Genomic DNA, 20,153 nt, shown 5'->3' with positions numbered 1-20,153 from the left:
CCACACCTTGTTGCTTCAGAAATGAGTTCAGTCTGGATTCCCAGTGCTATTTGTGTTTTCCACGAGTGGAGAAATTGAATATGGGACTGTGGTTACCCCAGACTAATGGCTGTAGGTGTGGCTGAGCACAGCTCCCTTTACCCCAGTGTGCTGCCTGCAGTTTGTTGTGGCATAGCTGCTGGCATGACCTTTGCCAAAGGAAGGTATTTGCCCATTCATTGGCCCTTTCTGGGACCATATAGGCTGGTGTTTAGTAGATGATCACCTGCACCTTGTTCAAGCCCTGTTCCAGGTAGGCCCGACCTGCCTCTTTACAGTGAAATCTTCAAAAGTGGCTGGAGTCAAAGAAACATTGCTCAGTTAAATGACAGTGGCATCTGAGAGGCACCAAATGGTGCCTTTGAACAGCCCTCTTTAAACTTTTGAAGTGTTTTCCTTTGGTTCCTGCTAATATCCAGCAACACAAACCAGGTAAAACTATTCTGTGCCTGAAAAAATGAAAGAGCAAGGGGAAAAAATAAATCAAAACCTAACTTCCCTTTGGCTTTTATCCTTGATGTCATCAAAAGACTAAAAAGGATATTTCAGGCCTGGCTTCAGCCTGATGGAACAGCAGGGAAGTTCTTTTCTATTAGATCCTTGATACAATCACATCTGGTGAAATCACTGCGGTCACATCTGCTGAAATCTTCCATCATTTCAGATTTGTTTCAAAAGACTCAATCTTTCTGTTTTTAAAGGGCACGACTTCTTTTCCAGCCCTCCTTGGTGCCTGGAACGGAGATCAGGCATCAATCAAGCATCTCAGACCCCCCTTGCCCTGAATGCTGCAGTCAGCTCTTGTCTCCATGTGCGTGCGTGGGGGGGCAGCCTCTTGGGACTGTTTAAATTTACATTAGGGAATTTGAAAGAAAATGTTTACACTTGTCTGTAGGCTTAGGGGAGAATAGACACAGCAACTCTTAAGGGTGCTTCATATTGCTGATAGATGCCCTTCAGTATGCATCTTTTTTTGCCACTGTGATTTCTTTTGGGGCTTTAGATGGCTTTTGTGACCTTGGAAAGAAGAATGAATAAGAGACGAGGTAGCAGGGGTGTGTGTCTGTAAAGGACCTTGCCTCTGGCAGTGATATTGTTAGAGAAAGTGCAAAGAAAGAGAAAAAAAAAAGGGAAAACTAAACACAACTCTCAGCCTGAAGTATATCAAGACTGAATCACTTCCTTTCTTCTTCCTGGTTAACATTTCTCACAGTCTCTTCTTGTCAGTACAGTGGCTACTATTGACATCAAACACTTCTCTGTCCCTCACCTGTCCCCAGCTAAAATAGGAAATAAGAACCGCATCCTTCTTGCTCTGTCTGCATCTCTGTCTAAGCCCAGTGCCCAAGGCCATGGAGCATAAGGAGAGGCTCACTCCTGCTTTATTGGCTCTCCCACCACCTCCGTGCCTACCCCAGGATTACAACAGCCTGCAGAGCATGGTGGGTGGCTGCCATGGGTGCAGCCTGGTGGAAGCAGGCAGTGGGCACTGAATTTACCAGCTCTACCAACTCACCTGTGGTTCACTGGCTTTTGCTGGAGGAAAAGACAGTAAAGTCTTTCAGGGCAGAAGTCCTTATGTACTATCTACTTGCTCAAAACTCCTGATTTGCCTAAATTCCAGTTGCTTCTCTTGTTGCTTTTGCCCTTCCTTTGCCCCAGAAGGCTTTTCTGCTTTTCCCTGTTATTGGATGTGTAAATGCAGAAGGTGTTGATGTGTTGCAGCTCAAAGAGAGCTCCCAAGCACTTCAGGCTCCCAGTAAAACCAATGTACTGGGAGCAGAAGGCACTGTGGGCCCCCAGCTTTGTTTGGAGTCATTAGCTGTGACCTTTCCTGATATCCATGGTGCTCATCCCCAGTCTTTCACTTGTGAGTTAGGAGGTTATCAGTGACCTGTGATAGCATGGCATGTGGACTAGCTGATGCTACAAGGAAGGCTGTGTGTTTAGCTGCAGCTCTGCTGTCTTGGACGTGTCTGCACAGATAAACCAGCATTACATTTCCCACGAATGACAGCTCACGATCCTGGGACACAGTTCAGAGGATGAGCTGGCCACAGCACTCAGGAAACATGCAAATGTGCTGAGCTCAGCCTCTGTTAGACAAGACTTTTGAGGTGGAGGGAGAGATAGTGAATATTGATGCTAGAAAGTTGCACTGTGCTGAGAAAGTCCTGATGCTCCCACAGGATTCAGGAGATTGTCCATTGCCTTGTGTTAGTTGGTAGAAGATACACGCTGGGGCTCTGGGGTTTCTTGTAGCCTGCCACCCATGTCAGCAGGTCGCTGCTGCACAGCCACTCTCCATCACACATTTCCCTGACACAGCAACACCACCTGGCACCAGCAGTTTGGCTCACAGGCCAACCTGGCAGCCCACATTGCATCTCCCATCCCAGGGGCCAATGCCTGGCCTGAGCTACAGCCCTGCAGAGCAGCAAGCAGGGCATGGAGACAGGGGAAAGCAGAATAACAGAGAGGCAGCTGGGCCTGGGTAGGAAAAGGAATTTGGAGCAGGAGCTAGGAAGGACATCTGGGAGCCAGATTCTTCTCTTTGAGCCCGCTGCAAGGAGCTGGCTTGGTTAAATGAGAGACATTGTTGTTCCTCTGCTGAAAGTTACAAAATATTATAAGAGTAGGTGATCTAGGGTTGTGAGAAGTGACATCTAGGGAAAACATTGTGCTCTTCATGTCTTTTAGCTTGGTGAATAGTCTTACAACTGTTTTAGCACAGTGAGGCAAAATTTAAGACCCTGTGTTGACCTCTGCACTGCATGTTCTGTAATGAATGTTCCTTGGAGTGGTGTGGGGGGACCTGTGGCACTGACTGCTGTTGGGTTGTAGGATGGATTAGCAAAAGTAAAGCAAATTTTCATCAGAGCAGAGTGGGTTGATGTGGCTCAGGAGTGGCTCACCATCAGAGCCGCTCTGAGCTGCACACCAGGAATTCAGGGGCAGACAAACAAACCAAGCAGTGAAACTCTCTGCTGTTTTTCTCTCTTTTGACTCACAGCAGAGGCTGAGCCAGGGGATAGGAGTGTAGGCGTTGCAGAAGCTCACGTGAGTGGATAGTCTCTGGCATGAGTAATTTGTTGGACTGGGTTGGCTTACGTTTGCTTTTTGTCGAACTCACGTTGGCTGAGCCAAAGATAGCATCCTTTTTCTTTTTAAACCCATTTTTCCATATTCTGCTGGCTGGAAGAGGGGGTGCACAAGCGACATGTCTGCAACAATGCCATAAATGCAGACAGAAATAGAGTTAGCAGTTCCCTCTGGTTCCGGTGTTTGTATCTGTGGGGCTCTGAGCTTAACCAGCCCGGGCTCCTCGGAGCAGAGCCGCGTCTGTGCGAACCTGTTGTGCCTTGGGACCTGGCGCTCGGGTTTTGTTCCAGAACAATATCATAAAACTTTTATAGCAACGTCATGACAAAAAGCATGGAAAGAGGATTAACTTAACTCTCTCTTGCTGAAGTTGGTGTTGCAAATGCTCCAGTTTTCCCATGCAGCAAATGCTTTGGTTGAATATGGAGCACTGTGGGGAGAGAGAAAATTCAAGATTTGTGGGGATGGGGAAGAAAAAGCATCCAGAAACCTGTCTTTGTGAGGACTGCCATTTCTTAAATGTCTTTAAGGTCCATTTCTGCCCCAGTAAACTCTGGCACACACTGGTAGTGTCATTTGTTGGCACTGTTGCACTGCATTATGTTCCTGCATTTGTAGAGTTGGGCTCTTAATCTATGTTGATTATGTTTTAATTGAATAAATAAATCAGAGCCCAGAATCAATAGAGATGCTTCTATGCTGTTATATTTTATTTTTCTAGGTTTCCTAAGGACATTTAACTTTTACAACCTTATAACTTGTTCTGCAGCATTTGCTAGTCAGCTATTGCATAATTGTTCTGGGGAATAAGAACCTGGGAATAATATGGCCCAGAAATGCTAAGAAGCAGAAATGAAATTGGCTGATCTCATCTGCCACCATCCCTTCTCTCCAGGGTCAGGGTACCAAGCAGGTCCTGTGTGGACTCCAGTGTTATTCCTGGGTCTGCCATTGGCTTGATTTATCACCTCACATGTTGGGGCCTTGGATGCCCTTTGCATCTCCCCTTTCCTTTCCAGGCTGACTTTTGTCTGCTTAGTTTCAAAATTCTCTGGAGTGGAGCAGTCACAGATTTTCTGTCTGAGAGGCCTGTGGCAGTTACAGGCCAACAACTGGAAGAGGGATTAAAACCAAACAAGAACCATGAAGAGGAAAAGAAGTTGTACTTTTGCAGATTTTAAAAGCCAGGTGCCTGCAGTTAGCCAGGAATAATGATCTGAGCTAGTTCCTGTGAAAAATATTTCTTATTTTGAACAATGGTTTGGATGGAAAGACTTCGGCTCTATAATGAAAATAGTCAAGAAGAGTTGAGTTTGTAAGTATTTTCTAATCTGACTCTCAGCCTTTTAAATGGTGTGTTCTTGCATAAGCCACACTTCTATTTTCTTGTTAGTCAAGCCAAACATATTGTAATCCAATAAGATTTAATAATCATTAGGAACTGATGGATGCCTCATCACGTATAAGTTTGGCAGATCAGAGGCTGCCTACTTTGCATAGCCTGTCTCTCTGACCAGCTTGCCATTTATGTGTCACATTGATGACTGGGGAGTTCTTTAAGACAGGTAATGATCGACTGCTCCTAAAATGGAATTTAAATAAAAACTATCTGGAACAGCCAGTGAGCCAAAGGAAAAGGCAAACTTTTGGCTTGGAAAATTGAAGTGACTTGGTGAGAGTGAAGGCAAACAGAGCTGGATTGTCTGTGGAAGGTGCTGGTATGGTCTGAACAGCTTTTGCAGTTGAAATTAGGCAAGTTTTTAGGTAATTCTTTAGTATTTTACTATTGACATTGTCATGCTCTGAATGAGCTCTTCTGCACTGAACTCTGTGGTGACACATACACAGAGATACTCTGTCCTCTCCATGGGATCTGCAGGTAAGACATGTAAGAACAGAAGAAAAATAACTCAGGTTGAGAAAAGACTTTCAGTGTAATATTTCACTTGACTCAAGAACTCTGGTTTCTGTGCATGCCCTGGTGGTGGCCTGGCTCAGTGGTCCTAGCCCCTGGCACCTGCTTTTTCCATGGCAGGGATCCTCAGCTGGTTTTCATAAATTTCCCATTCCTAGTGGAGCTTCCTAATTCCCAAAGCACTGAAAACATTGGGGAGGATGTTTCCTGGTCTTTACCTGGCTTTGTGCCCTGTTGAGAGGTCCTGCTGTTGGGTTGGGCTGTACAACACAAAGGTCCTTCCCAGAGGTTTTGCACTAGGTTGATTTATCAAAAAGCCTGTGAATTAATCATCTTTAAAAATGCTTATTGTAGCAGGGATTGCAGTGCTGCCCTTAAACAGTGGCTTGAATGTCACATGCTTTGCTGTGGTGCTGAGTTCTGGGTTTTACTTTTTGAGGTGGGTGGTGGTGGTGAAAATTCATATATCTTCCCTTCAAAGTGAGCATCCCTACCAGCCTGGGTGCAAATTTCTGAAAGCAGAAAGAAAGCAAAATGTATTGAATTAAGGTCCTTGGCTGCATGTTGGCATTTGCTGTGGGCATGGGCTTTCCTGCATAAAAGCCTTTTCATAAGGACCTTACTTATGTTATTTTGTGACTGCTTTTTGCAAATCACACCCTTCACCTTCAATCTGCTAGAAATGGATTGAACCTTTTCACTCCTTCTTGAAGGAGCTCATTTTTCAGATGGAATTTGTGAAGAAGTGTTGAATCAGACAGGTACACCTACCAAGAATTGATTTAAAATAAGAATAGGTGCACGTGGCCAGTCATTAGCTACTGTGGCTTGTAGCTCTGTTCTGTTTGTGCTTTGCCTGAGATGAGAACATGGTAGAAGAATGCTCTCATGATCCAGGTGCTCCAAGCCTGTCCCCAGCTTTGTCTTTCCAGACAGGTATTGTTCTATAACACATCTTCTCCATCTTATTGTGTGGGCACATCTTATTGTGTCCTGCCTCTTCAGTTTGGCAGCAGATTGCTGAATTGCTAATCCCCCAAGTCACTTTTAGACAATGGGACCTTTGTGGCAATTAGGTGAAGAAAAGCCCCAAAGCAGCATAAATTCCTGTGAGATGGAGGTAGCTATAGGATTTCAGCATGTTTGTCCCTGCAACCTGAGAGTTATTGCTGGGCATGGGTGCAGCTCCGTGAGGACAGTAAGAAGCCAAGCACCAGGCCAAGTGGTTTGAATAACTGGAACTTTTCTTTCTTCTTTAAGGTGAAGCCTGGTGGCAAGACGCTTGAGGAGAGGCGGTGCAGTTTGGATGCAGAAATCGACTCTCTGACCAGCATCCTGGCCGACCTAGAGAGCAGCTCTCCATACAAACCTCGGCCTCAACAGGTTAGTGGCACGTTGTGTAAACACCGAGTGGGAAAGGGGCCAGCATCGACTTCTGGAGTCAATTTGCTAAGTGCTTGGTATTTGTTGCGAGAGGGCCTGCCAGTTCCTCCTGATAGCATCCAGATGTGGCTGTCAATGGGGAGAAGGGTGCAGCTGCTCTGAGGGGGCACCGGCTCAAAAGCTGCCGCACCTCTGAGCAAAGAGGCTCTGGTCCCGATTGTCAGATTGCCACAGAGATTGTTAGAAAAATACTTGCAAAAAATGGCATTTCATTTGCCTCAACTTCCAACCAACAATGACTTGTGAATTAAAACCTTCTCAGTTCACAAGTACTTTTGTGCTTTTATTTTCTTGTTGTTTTTCTGTTCTGTTAACTTTTGCCTGTCGTGCTGCCAAAGGATCCAGATATCCGCATCTCATGAAGTGGCTTGGATCGGAGCTCAGCTGTCAGGGTGGCTGTAGCCCAGCAAGGCAGACTGGAATTCGCACTTCTCTGCTGTGTCTAGACGAGGACTGCAGGGGTGACAGCGACTTGGCTAATTTTTGTCACTCATCTAGGTAGTGCTTGAGTGGAGCTATTTAAGTTCTGGTGAGATGTCATCTATTTATCAGAGGAAGTGGTGACACCCTGATGGCACTTTTAAAAGGGCAATTCTTGAGATCTCATAAAATCATCCTAGATATGTTTATGCCTTGTCTTTCCTTCCTAGTCTCGTGACTGGTCTCATTTCTTACATGTGTGTGGGTCTGTAGGCTGTGTACAGCTATATGTACAGGTGTATTTGAGTTTCTGGAGGTTTTGAAGTCGTAGCCCAAGTCTGGGACTTAATCTGACTTGTGAAGTTCATCACCCTCCAAGATGATGAGCTCATTCCTGTTCATGAATGTGCTTGTTCCCATGGCTTTCTGCCACAGCTCAGGTGGGGGCTCTGCAGATTTGTCACCTGCACCCAGGAGCACTTGGATGGTGAGGCTCCCAGGTGCACTACACACTGTGTGATCTGGTGGGCAGAAGAAGCTGAACTCCATCTCTGGGATCAAATCACAACTTGATTTATTCAGTCTATCTGACTTTTCAGCATGTCTTGGTTAATGTAATGATGCCTTGTGAAAAGTACTGCTGCAGGAACTTCTAACTAGAGCTGTTAAGAGAAAGAAAATGCCAGAGTTGGATGTATCATCTCCTGTAATTAAAGAGAACTCAAACAAGTCCTTGAAAGGTGGAACTAGAACGTAAAGCTTTGATATTTTCCTTTGTTTGATCTGTACTAAGTATTAAAACTGGTGAGTCATTTGATGGTCTTATAGTAGGATAATAGATTAGGCTGCAAATTGTAAGGTACTTATTCAGAACATCAGCACATTTATTGGATTACACCTTAGCTGACCTTCCCAAATTTATCAGGATAATGGCTGCAGATAGGAAAAAAGAGCCATGACTTGTTTTCAGAGAAGATGTTTTCAGTTGTGCTTACGCGGTTAAAGCATTATAATAATTTTATAGGAATACCTTGCCCTTGGGGATACTCCTATTCTGGAATAAGAAATTTTATTGTTACATTTCTTTTTTATATTATCTTCAAGACAGTTTTAAAGCAACGTAAGATAAATCGTAGCATAATCCTCTCTCACTGGACTAGGAGTGATGGCAGGGTAACGACACACAGTTTATTTAACATACGCAGCCCATTGGACTAAATTCACACAAAGGGAAGCTCTCTTGATCCTTGGTACGAGTTCAAGATTGCAAAGACACACAGTGCACCAGGGGGTGCCTCTGGCACAGAGGGATGTTTCTCAGAAAGGGTGGGCCAACATTAACCCCAGACAATATCCCTTGGCCCTTGCTGTTGAGGACGTGGGTGAATCTCTGCACCATCCCTGCATTGCTTACCTGGCTGTCACTGGTGACTTTTTTTGTTTGCTGGGCAGGTGAAAGGGCACTGCCATGAGCTGAAACTGACCACCAGTAATAGAAGGAGGGGAGAGAGTTTGGATACCTGTGGTCAGCAGTGCCCTCCTGGTACCTCGGGGTCCTGCCTAGTTCTCAGCAGCTGAATAGGAAAGCAAAGGGCTGAGTCCGTGTCTTGCGAGCAAAAGTCTCTCTGACTGAGTCACAGAAGCAGTCAGAAGTGATTAAATGCAAGTTTTTTTTCTTTCAAAATTGCATATAACTAAAAGCACAGAAAATTACAAGACTAAATCATCATCTTTAGCCTCAACAGAGCAGCATCTAAGGATGTTTTCTGTCATGTGAGGTGGTGTAGGAGAGACTTTATTTAAAGAATTCAGCTAGAACTGAAGTTTTTGAAAGGATCTGCATGACCTTCACCAGCATGACCAGTTCTAGCCCTCTGGTACAGTAAATTGAAATGGACAAGGTGACCAACATGATCTCAAAATTGCCATGACTGCAGTGGCATATGAGCTTTAATTTGCCTCGGGTGTTGTTGGAAGAACTGCAGATGCATTATGAAAAAATCTAATTAATATTTTCCTCCTGTTTGCTGCAGTTTGGAAGTACTAGTGTGATGGGTAAAGTACAGAGCTCCTCTTGTGCAGCTTCAATGTGCTTCTGTGTACATATCACACCTTCTAAATTGCAGTAACTCATTGGAAAGTTTAGAGGCAGAGAACCCACTGTATCTTTCATTAGTAAAAGGAGACATTAGTAAAAGACAAGATATTAGGTGCATAATTTCCATGGATGGGAGCAGGGGCAAGTCATAAATTGTGTGAACCCCCTAAGTAGAGGCCTAGTGAATGCTGTGGTCATCTGACTCCTCTATTAAAGGGTATTTTCCCCAGTTTTTGCCTGTTCTGCTTAAATCCTTGCATAAGAGATCAGTGCAGCAAGACCTTAACCAAAAAAAATAACAAACCACCCGAAACCAAACATGCTAAATTTCAGCCCATAAAGCAAATGTTTGCATTTTTTAAAAGACAAGAAAACTTTGTGACTCTGGAGAAAGGGCTTCCAGCAGAGACTGTGAAAATGAAATACTGGAAATAGCAGCACACCTAAGCTCAGGATTTTTTGTCCCTGCTGTGAATTATGTATTGAATGATGATTGCTTCGTCTGGAATTGGACACCTACCTTCCAAAAATCTTGAGTTTTATCCTGAATTTCCAACAGGATGTCTGTTTGGCAAAATAGCACTTTGTGGGAGATGTACCAGGTAATAAGATGTACCTGGTCTGATGGTATTTAAGGTTTTTCTAAAAACAAATGCTCTGTAGCCAATATTTGTTAAGTATTTAAATAGCAAAAAAAAATCTTGTTTGACCACGCACCATGGCCAAGATGAAATCTACTTGTGTACAGCTCTTGGAGGCAGCTTGATCCAGAGGGAACTGGGCACTCTGGAGACCTGTTTCATTCCCAGCAAGCACTGCTGTGCTAAATGACCTTGAATGCAGTGTTTCTCCTCTCCTTCCTCTCAAAATCTCTTCTGTCCTTGTAGCTTGGCAACCTCTTCAGTGTGATTTGCCTCCTGCTCCCCATGTGTATGGCATGTAGCAATGTGGAACCTTGGTCTGGGTTGAAGGCCTTTGGGTGATGTGGTTGTGCAAACAGGTGGGGAACATGAAGGCAGAGTTAGGCAAGATATCTAAGGATTCATGCCTGTGTCCCTGCCCCTGTGTCATTGCCCCCAGTACTAGACATCTGTCACTATCCAACACTTTAAGCCAAAGTGAGCACTATTTTGAAGGAAAAGAGGCTTATTCTCAATGTGAGCTACAGAACAATAAAAATGTAAAGAACATTAAATTAAAAAATCAGTGATATATTTTCATTAAGTTTCAAGCATACTGGGAAATAATGTCTTCTAATGACTGGAATTTAAAAGGGATTTAAATGTTTGACAGTGCTGGTGGTTATCCTGTCACTTCTCTTGATAACCATTTGGGGATAATAAAAGCAGAGAAAGGCAGTGGATGTATTTTCTTGCAGAGTGGTCGGACAGGTTTGAACAGTTTCAGCTGTACGATGGCAAACCAAGGCAAAATGTTGAGTGCTGAAGACAAAACAAAAAACAAAAACAAGGCAAAAGACTCCTAGGAGGTCTCTTTCCTGTGAATTTCTAATTGTAGTGCCCCACTTATAGCTGTGTCAAGAATGCATGGCTGCGAGTTCAGGTGTTTTATGTTGGTTTATGCAGAGTTGTGTCTCCAGCCATGATTAAAGCTTCCAACCCAGCAAGGGGAAGCACATTCCCTCAGCTTTGAGAAAGATCCTTATTTTTGCTCTTGGTTTGGGCTATGAGGCTCTGTGAAAAACAGATCACTGAATCTGAACTCAGAATGTTTGTGCAAATTTTCTACTCCAGGCTCAGAGTCAGTTTCATTGTTCCTGGTACTTGCCTGAGCCTGGCTGCTTTGGTTGGTTTGCACCAAAAGGATTTTGGAAGTGCAGTCCACAGGGTATGTTACAGAACATTGTTGTCAGGAATGTATTTATTTCTTTTAAGAAAGAAAATTTAGGGGTACAAGCAAATTGAGATTGATTTGGTGGGTTCAGAATGAATTCCTCCCTCCTGTAGCATTAATGTGACAGAGAGTTTTATGGTTCCTCAGTTATGGGACTCTGGGGGATATGGCTTTTTCAGATGTTCACTTTGGGCTGAAATAGATGGCTTAGCTTCTGCCATCTTTACATACGATATTTGAGGTAAATAAAAATTTTCTGGCCTCATTCTGCTGGTCTGAGCACATCTAACTGCTGGGCATCTGCACTGCTTTGCCAAGGTGTCTTCAGTGTCCAGCAGCACACCACAATAGCCAGGCAATGCTTTCCCGGTTGCAAAGGGCTCTTTGTATTTGTTCTCTTGAGGTCTGTGCTTTTTGGGCTCTGTAGGGATTTGAATCTCTTTTGTAGGACAAAGGGTCTCATTGGAAATAAGCTCATCTGCTGAAAATGAGAAGCACCCGTTGTCCATCCTAAAGGGTTGATGACCTTTTAGTAGGATCATCCAGCCACTCCAGAGCTTTTGTGCAAGACACTGCTTTTCCTGAAGGCTGTGAGTGCTGCTGTTTTGCTGTGTCCACATGAGCTTGGACGGCTCATGTGGACACAGAGGAATGACAGTGGCTCACAGTGGTGTGCCCAAGCTGGCCTTGAGCTGGTGAGCTCCAGCCCTTGGAGCAGTGTCAGATGGCTTGTTCAGACTCACTGCAGGGTGTTGGCTATGGCTGTTCTCGGTGGGCTGTGACACTTTTGCCACAGTCATGGGCATCAGGAGTTGCATGGGTTGTTCTGAAGATGGGTTCACTGAGAGCTGTGATCCTGCTAGCAGCAGCACGCTGGCTTTGTGCTGTCTGGAAAATCCGGGTGGATTACTGAAAATAGGAAAGGAAAAATCCCATCTGGAGTGATTTCAGTAGGCTCCTCCCAGCACTCAAAATGCAAAGCCTCTACATCCAGAAACCCTTCCTGCTGTGGTTCCCCTCTCAAAAGGCAGAGTGACATTCCCACCCCATGTGGGTGGCGTTTGAGGTGGTCCCAGGGTTGGAGCTTTCCGGGAGGACCACTGTGGGCGCGCTGGCTGTGAGCAGCACATCTGTCCTGCCGTCCCTGACGTGTGTGCAGGCAGGAGCGTGCACAGGACAGGGATGCTCAGCCATGAACGTGTGAGTTGGGAGGCACAGCCAAGAGATGATTTAATGTACGTTTGGATTTGGTGTTTCTCTATAAGAAGGGAAACCTTCCCGCAGTCATCAGCTCCAGCCGGTGCGTGCGGCAGCTGATGCTGCTCTGATTAGCAGATGCCTGAATCGGTTGCATCTGCTGGTATGTATTAAACCTTAATCCTTTTGATAAGAGCATGTCCATGAAGATTTTTAAAGAAAGTTTTCTGCGATCCCGGATTATCAGCTGTCACAGATGAACAGGATAAGAGTGACCTTTGCAGGGTATTATTTCTTCCTCTTGTACTATCATCAGAGTGAAAATAAATCAGTACTACTCCTGCTGTTTCTTTTTCTGATATATAATCAAGTTCACAGAAATATCAGTAAGGTTTCCTTTTCCATTTCTTCCCTCTTTTTCTGCATCCATTTTGGTTTTCTGCCTACGTGCTTGGCTAAAGCTTTAGATGATGACTAGTATTGGATATATTGGACTTTAAAATCTGTGCAGGCATCTCAAATTTGTATATGGATAAAGATAAACATTTACTTTGGGAACAGTGATAAAAAGCAAATAGTACTTCATAATGTGGTCTTTTTCTCATTCTGCATTTGTGATTGTTTTGCTGTGAGTGGTTGAGAACAGGGCTCTTATTCTCTAAAGCTTTTCAAGGCCTTCTACCTATTGTTATGTTTTGTTTTCCATCTTTTTCCCCACAATGGGACCGAGCCGCTGTAAGCCATCATCTCCGGAAGCTTGTCATCATTTCCCCATCCTTGCATTTTGGCACTCGCTGTGGTTTGGCACACTCCTCAAAGGGCTGCGGTGTACTTCACGAGCTGTCCGTGTGTCCAGCCAGCAAAGAGCAGCTGCCTCTGGGGCAGGAACCTGTGTTTTGTTGGGACGCAGCCTCCGCTCGTGTTCTTGCATGGATCGATGCATCTGAGTGCTTCAGCAGCATCAGATTCACCACCATGACTGCAGCCCTGTGAAATGGAGAAGTACACTGGCTGTCTCATGGGCAGGGGAGGAACCTATCACTGGGAGATCAGATAACTTGGTTTATGCCTGAGTCACCAGAGGAGCTGAGGCCACACCATGGGCACCCTGTCATGGATTTATCTTCATCTCATACCCCACGGGAACGCAGGGGCAGAGCTTGTGTGAGAACACCTCCTGTCAGGAACATTACAAGAGGTCTCGGGTGTGGGGTTGATTTCCCCGTGTGTGGCAGCCACTCTTCTGCCCAGTGCCTGCCAAGGAAATAACTGGAGCCTTTTGAAATGAAAGCACAATTGATGAATTCTTCCTGCCCAGCACCCACTGGTGTCCAGCCATTGGCTGCTCCCCACATATGGTTTGATTTCTGTGACCACTTTTAAGTGGGTCTGTGGGGGCGGTCTCTGTGCAAGGAATTCTGTGGCTGGGGAGGAGAGGTCCCTCAGATCCCTGTCTTGGGGAGCTGCAGGGAGGTTCTGGCTATTCTTGCTCGGCCCATGGGGTTGCCCCACTCCACACGTGCACAGTGAGCTCCAAGCCTGCTGTGTGTCCTGAACTTTTGCTCTTCCAGACTGTGCTGTAACCAGGATCTCTGACCTGGAACCTGGATTGTTTGGCTGACACACACAGACAAATGCCAAGGCTAATACTAGGGGGAGAAGGGAAGCAGGGGGGCAGTCAGGAGAGGTAACAGATGAGAACAGGAAGGGTCAGAGTCTGCTCAAGACGCAAGACACAAGTCCATAGGAAATCAGGCTTCCTTTGCTCTGCTCTCTATGGTTTCTGTTCCTTTTGTGTTGTGTTTTTCTCTTCTGTGCACAGGAGGAACCAGCTGCGTTTCCCTCCCTGCTAGGGAAAGGAAATAGTTCAGCGCCAAGGGAACAGCACAGCAACTTGTAGAAACACCTGCATGGCAATACATCACTTGGGACTTTGCTTCCACTGTGGACTGTGCTGGGCGTATTCCCCAGGCCATTTCCACCAAAATGGGAGTGATGACTTTGTGATTCATGCATCACGCTCACAGCAAGGAGGGCATTGCCTTGGTGTGCCTTGAAATTGCTTGGAATCTATCCAGAGACCATTGGAGGGCAGGTATAGATTCTGTTTGTGGGAGTTCCTGTGGAATTGTTCTCCTTGGAAGAGCAGGGCAGCTGCCTTCTGCAGTGGTAATTTCTAAATACAGTTTGAAAGGTGAAGGCTTTAACACACTGGGAAGCCCTGGCATGTAAACTATTCGTGAATTTGTTCCTGTTGCTTATTGTTGCCTGTTTGCAGGAGTGCTTGCAACTTTCCATGTGTTTATCCTTGTTGTGCCCTGGGGTGAGAGAAGTTTGGTTCTTTTGTTCTGCAGATGGAGAATTGAGGCACAAGAGAGACCTTGCAGCTTGCTGTAAAACAGGGCCTTGGACAGACATCAGTGACATTCTAGGATAGTGTTGTCACTCACTGGTCCATCCTGTTCTCTGTGCTCTGGATTTTTTTGAGGGTCTGCCCTGCCAGGGAGGGACAACCTCTCCCTGGAGCCCTTGCTGGCCATTCCAAAGGCAGATCAGGTCTATTCACAGCTTCATTTCAGGTAGGGACACATGTAAAGACCTAGAGCTCCACAGAAAGTGAGACCTGGCCCTGTAGTTTCTACATCAGACTCTTCTCTACCAGTGTGTAAATAAACCTGATCTATCTGTAGCCTGGATGTGTCTCAGGATTGTTCCAAGATGTTCTAGTTCAAAACCTAGTTCATTAAAGTAAGAGGCAGAGTCATCTGTGAATGGTTTGAGAAACAGTGTCTATATTTTCTCTTGATTGCCTTTGGCCTTCCTGTCTGGAACCTTTTGAGAGATGACTGTGATGCTGAAATGCATTGTCTCCTTCTGTATATTAAAGCTGCCTAGGCTAAAAAAAACCCAGCCCACATCTAGCCTGTATCTGAAAGCCAGGAATTGATAGATCCTTGCTCTAGCTCTTCAAGTAACTGTAAATTACTCCAGGCTGTTACAGTTTCATTGTAAGGAAGTTCCTTCCTTGACTCAGACTTCTTTGCATCACAGTAAAATGCAATTAGGTGACGTACTTATTGTGGCTTGGAAGCACTTACAATTCTCTCAGCCTTATGTTGTCAACTTTTGCTCAATAGCAGGCTTGTGGACTGTGTCACTGTGCCTGTGTTAGCATATATTATCACCATACGGTGTTTCAGTAGTGAATAGGAAACTTGTATGAGTATGTAAAAGAGGATGAAATGAAAAAAAAAATACAGTAAGATAAAACTAACATGCTGCTTCACTGCTGAAAGTGAGCACTCTAACTAACTGCTGTTTCTATGGAAAATCAATAATGTGTTGGTCCAATGGGTATTACTGTCTTCCCCCACAGATTTAAAAAAGAAAACTAAACAAAAAAAGGACCTGGCCAGAAAAAGGAGATTTTGAAGCAGTTATAAATACTTCTGCCAATGTTTGCAGTCTGATCCTGATTCCTCCCTCCCCAAATGAAATATTTTGAACCTTACAGTGAATTCTTCACTTGGAAGGAAGTAGTTTTGTGTGCATAAATACAATAAGAGCAAGGGCAGGTTGTGCAGTTTGCATGGCATTATGTGCCACACAGGCAGGATTGTTGCAATCATCTCACCTGATTGCCAGCATTAGCCAGGTCAGAGACTTTGCTGTCTTGCCATAAGTAGCAGCGTTGTTTCTCTCTGGCTTGACAAGAGGCTGAGTACCTTTCCCCCACAGTGTGATTTGTAAGATGTCAATGAGAACCCATTCCTGTCCCAGGCAGCTCAGAACCATGAAGAATTGCCATCTTGTGTATCAGCAATCACTCCAGTCATCCTGGGGTCTCAGGCAATTTTGATGCTGTCTTCTAAAACCATTAACTTGTGATCCCAGGAGAATTCAAGAAAGATGGGGAGCACAGTTCTTCTTCCATCCAGCGGAAAGCCAAGATGCACAAGCAGCTTCAAGCTGTGATTATCAAGAGGGGAAGACAAGATGTTGGGGTTGTTTACTGTGCTGGTTTGCAGAAAGATCAACTGTGCATTACATGGAATATCAGTGCAGCTAAGACCCTTTTACAGTTCTAAAAGGTGGTAGAAAAGTGGTTCTTAGGCTGGACTTTTTTTAGCACTGGAAATAATTCATAATTTCAGCAGGCAGATAGTACAGATATTGTTTGGAATTATATTTAATCTTTTTCTGGAAAGATTTTGACTGAAATCTGGATCAGCAGCTCATGTCCAAAGTGTAAGACAAGGGATCTGGCTGTGGAAAAGGGTTACCACAAAGATCACGGTGTTTTATGAGGCCCCAGTGAGAGCTGCTACCGTGCTCAAGACAGCACTTTCTGCTCCTTTAGAAAAGCTGTGGAGATACCACACAGAGGATGAATAGTTAAGTGGTTCTTTCGGGTAGATGTAGATCACTGTTAGGTTTTGGAGATATCTGGAAGAGCCAGAGCCAGCACCCCAAAGCAGGACTGTTTAATACTGGAATTCATCAGACTTTCTGGCAAGACTTGCCTTTGACAAGACTTGGCTTTGACTTTGTTGAGTAATGTGGTCATTTCTAACTAATGGCAATAAAACTTTAGGGAACACCTGCTGTTTGGATATTGAACATATGTGTGCGTGCTCATGTAAAATCACAAATGCAGGCAGGTCTAGAAAATACAATTTATATTTGGCATCTTTCCTACAAATTGTATTTTAGAACACCTTAAAACCTTCCTGTAAATAAAATTGTTTCAGAATTGAGCTCATTAATGGAGAGGAGGAGGTGAGGTAAGGCACAAAGGCAAAGAAGGAAAAAGGTGGCTTTTGTTGTTTTGTGGGCTTTTTAAAAGCGAAACATGCATTTGATGAATTCAATCATTTGCTGAATGTACTCAGTGATTTCTCAGGAGGACATACGGACGATCTCAGGACACTGTCTGCATGATAGGAGCTTCATGGAGCCAAAAACAAAATGATGGGCTGATCTCTTAAAAAGTATAAATGGAGGGAACATCTGAGGATCTCTGTCTGTTTTCCTTATGAGGCAGTGCTGGATTATCCCCTATAATCAGTGCTTTCTCCAGCCCAGTTTCAAATAAATTAAATGTAAATATCTCATTGCTTTCTTTGGGTGATTATTCCAGACTGAAATGTATACAGCTGCTAAGAGCTATTTGACTTCAGCATTTCCTTTCTTAATTTAATCTCCTTGTTCTGAGTGACACTTCATATATGTGTCCATGCATATGTCCTTGTACCATATGGATGCATTCCATGTCTACACATACGGAGTGTGAGGCGGTTGAAATTCCCCAGTACAGACAGAGCTGTAATAAAAGGACTGACAGACTGGGTCTGTAATATGCCTGACCTGACAATTAAGCAAACTTATTACCATGTCAGCCTGCCAGATGGATCATCTACTCATGATGTAACGTGTGTTGCTTCTTGAATATATTGGAGTGCAGTTTCCTATTTTATGTTTGTTGAGCTAAGAAAGGGAGAGGGAAGAGACAGTTTTATTTGAGCTAAACCCACTCGTTTCAAGTGTGTTTAATGATAGCAATATGTGACAGATAAAATAAAATCCTAGGCCCTGGTCCATGTTTATTTTAATTTCAAGGAATGGGGAGAGATAGAAGAGATAAAATTACAGGCTAAAAATGTCTCTTAATGTAAAATAGCAGCTTGAGTTCTGAAGGGGCTTTCCTTGCTGCACCCTGCAGGGTTTTCAGATACATTTGTGAGAGTTTTGCCAGGTAGGAATTTGGGGCTTTGACTATAAGAAAAGTCAGGTTAGACTGATTGGCTTCAGCTTTATAATTGTTTCCTTTAACTTAAGGTAGTAATACTACACTGAAAAGTGGGGAGGAAAGCAGTGCTCAGTCTGAAACATCTGTCACTAACCTGGACTTTCTTTTAGCCAAGTCCCATCCTGAACCTGAGGAGCAGGTAAGTTGTTCTCAGTCCTGTGTTGTGTCCCTGAGACTGCCAGACCTCTACCTGCTGTTGTGTAACCTTGGCTGAGCCAACTTCTGCCTCTGCTCTTCTATTAAATAGGGAAAACCCCCATTTCTTTGCCCAGTGTGCGGTGTTTGGGTGAATGTCCAGTATCTGGTGCAGTGAGGATGTGTGGGTGATGTACTATTTGTGACCTTTAGTATTTGCATCTGCACTGCTGGGGTTTTGTTCTCTCCACTCTTCTGTGACAGCACCATGGGTGGATTGGGATAAAGTGTCCCTCTCCAAGTCTTACATGGAGCACAGCCGTGCAAGTTTGTGCAGCTGTTTCACCTTTCTGTGGGGCTAAGTTGGCAGAGCCAACAGCACCAAGGTGCTGCTCTGCATTTGTAAGCTGTTCTCTGTCTGAACAGCTTAAGAACTCCCTGTGTATCCAAACCAGGTCCCTCAATCTGCTTGGACAGCTCTGAGGAGCTGTAAGCCAACGACTCAAGGGAACATGAAGATGATCCTCCTGCTCTGCAGAGACGCTTGAACTGGCTTTGCAAGTGGAGTGTTATTCTCAAGAGCTGGGATTTTTTCCTGCACACAGCTGCAGAATAGTTAAAGGGAGAGAGTAAAGATTAGTCCCCAGAGCTGTCACCTCCTTTGGAGATGCATTTTGTGGGGATGTACCAGTGCATCCAGCACTGGCTCCATCACATGCTTTTTGACTCCATTAGTTGCATTGTATGCAGAAGACACTGCAATTTCATTGATGGAAACCTGTCCTCTGGGGAATTTTTTAGTATCTTATTTACCTGTCAAGTTTTTTTGTGTCTCGAATGCTGGCTGTTGTGAAGACACAGCTTCATCTCTGGCTTGGCTCATTTGATGAAAGCATTTTGGTATCCTGGACTCAGATAAATGCTCTTGTTGTAGGAATTGTCTGCAACTGAGCTTGGAGGGAAGTTGAATCTGGAGTGTACTCACTCAAATACATTTGGTCCTGACTCGTATCATTATAGTGTTGGTCAGCTGCTGGTGCTTTTTTAAAGACAGAAGTAGCAAAACTCTGGTTTTTAGAAAAATAACCTGCATGAGAAACTGGAATTTAAACCTTTGCTTTTCAGTATCTTTCATATGTCAGGGTATATAAGCCTGAAATTAAGAACCTGACCTTACCCACCCTGTGTCAGACGAGTGGTCACTCCAGCTCAGTGTTCTTTCCCATAAATACCAAAGAAAGAAGACAGGAGTGGTGCAAATTCATATCTACACCACCCCAGAATATTTCCCTTTATCTAAGAATTTGGTGTTCACAGAGAACTGGCTTGATTTAAATTATGTCTTCCTTAATATTCAGTCAGGGATTTTTCCTCCATCAGCTCATCTGATTGCTTTATGAGCTCATGTAAATCTCTGGAATTTAAAACATCCCATAGCAAAGAAGTTTAGTGGAGGTGGGGCAGACCCACCCTATTCTTGATATTTTCCCTTTGCCTTCCACAAGGGTGGTTTCCTGTTGCTTCTTTCTAGCACTAGAAGTGACAGAACAATAATTCCTCCTGTTTGTAGGAGTCTGAGTCTTAGCTGTCTCTTTTCAAGGCTCAAGGTTCATGGGTTACTTAGTTATTTCAGAGGAATGTGAAAAATGTAGGTGCAGTATCCATTTATTTCTGACCAGGTATTACTATCTAACTGTGAACTGGTAAGCTTATATGCCAAAAAAGGTAGAAGTGGCTATTGGACCTATGCTATTGAATTTTTTATTTGCTATTGACTTACCCTGAAACAATGGCTTAACTGTGGATTTTACTTATTAGAGGTGAAGTCTGTGATTCAGCTGTGGGACTTGCAGAGTAACTTCCATAATGCCCTGCTTTTTTCTGGTTTGTTTCGGTGGTTTTATTTATTTGGAGTTTTTTGGGTTTGTTTGGTTTGTTTTTATTTCTAATCATTGCAGGATTAAACAATTTGCATGGATTTTGACCTCTTTGCCCAACTTTTTGTGTGATAGTTTCCAAAGACTGTATCCATGAGCACTTTGTTTACAAATACAAATTGAGAGGAGAGATACAGGATGACTGATTTGGGAGAGGTCTGATGCAGCCACAGCACTTTGGAACAAGATGGGATCTGCTCATCT

General features: G+C 44.2%; 1 protein-coding gene across 3 annotated transcripts in view; it reads left to right on the top strand.

Moving 5' to 3' along the window:
* The window catches only part of LPP (LIM domain containing preferred translocation partner in lipoma), a 311,346-nt gene that overhangs the window by 140,567 nt on the left and 150,626 nt on the right, over positions 1 to 20,153 (top strand). For all 3 annotated transcript variants that reach the window (XM_015637754.3, XM_015637755.3, XM_015637753.3), the window contains one exon: positions 6,317 to 6,439. In XM_015637754.3, the coding sequence (XP_015493240.1) occupies positions 6,317 to 6,439 (123 nt within the window). The remainder of the gene's footprint in view (positions 1 to 6,316; positions 6,440 to 20,153) is intronic.

The sequence above is a fragment of the Parus major genome, chromosome 9 (assembly GCF_001522545.3).
Source record: "Parus major isolate Abel chromosome 9, Parus_major1.1, whole genome shotgun sequence".
NCBI lineage: Eukaryota > Metazoa > Chordata > Aves > Passeriformes > Paridae > Parus > Parus major.
This window is presented reverse-complemented; position numbering and strand designations above follow the sequence as displayed.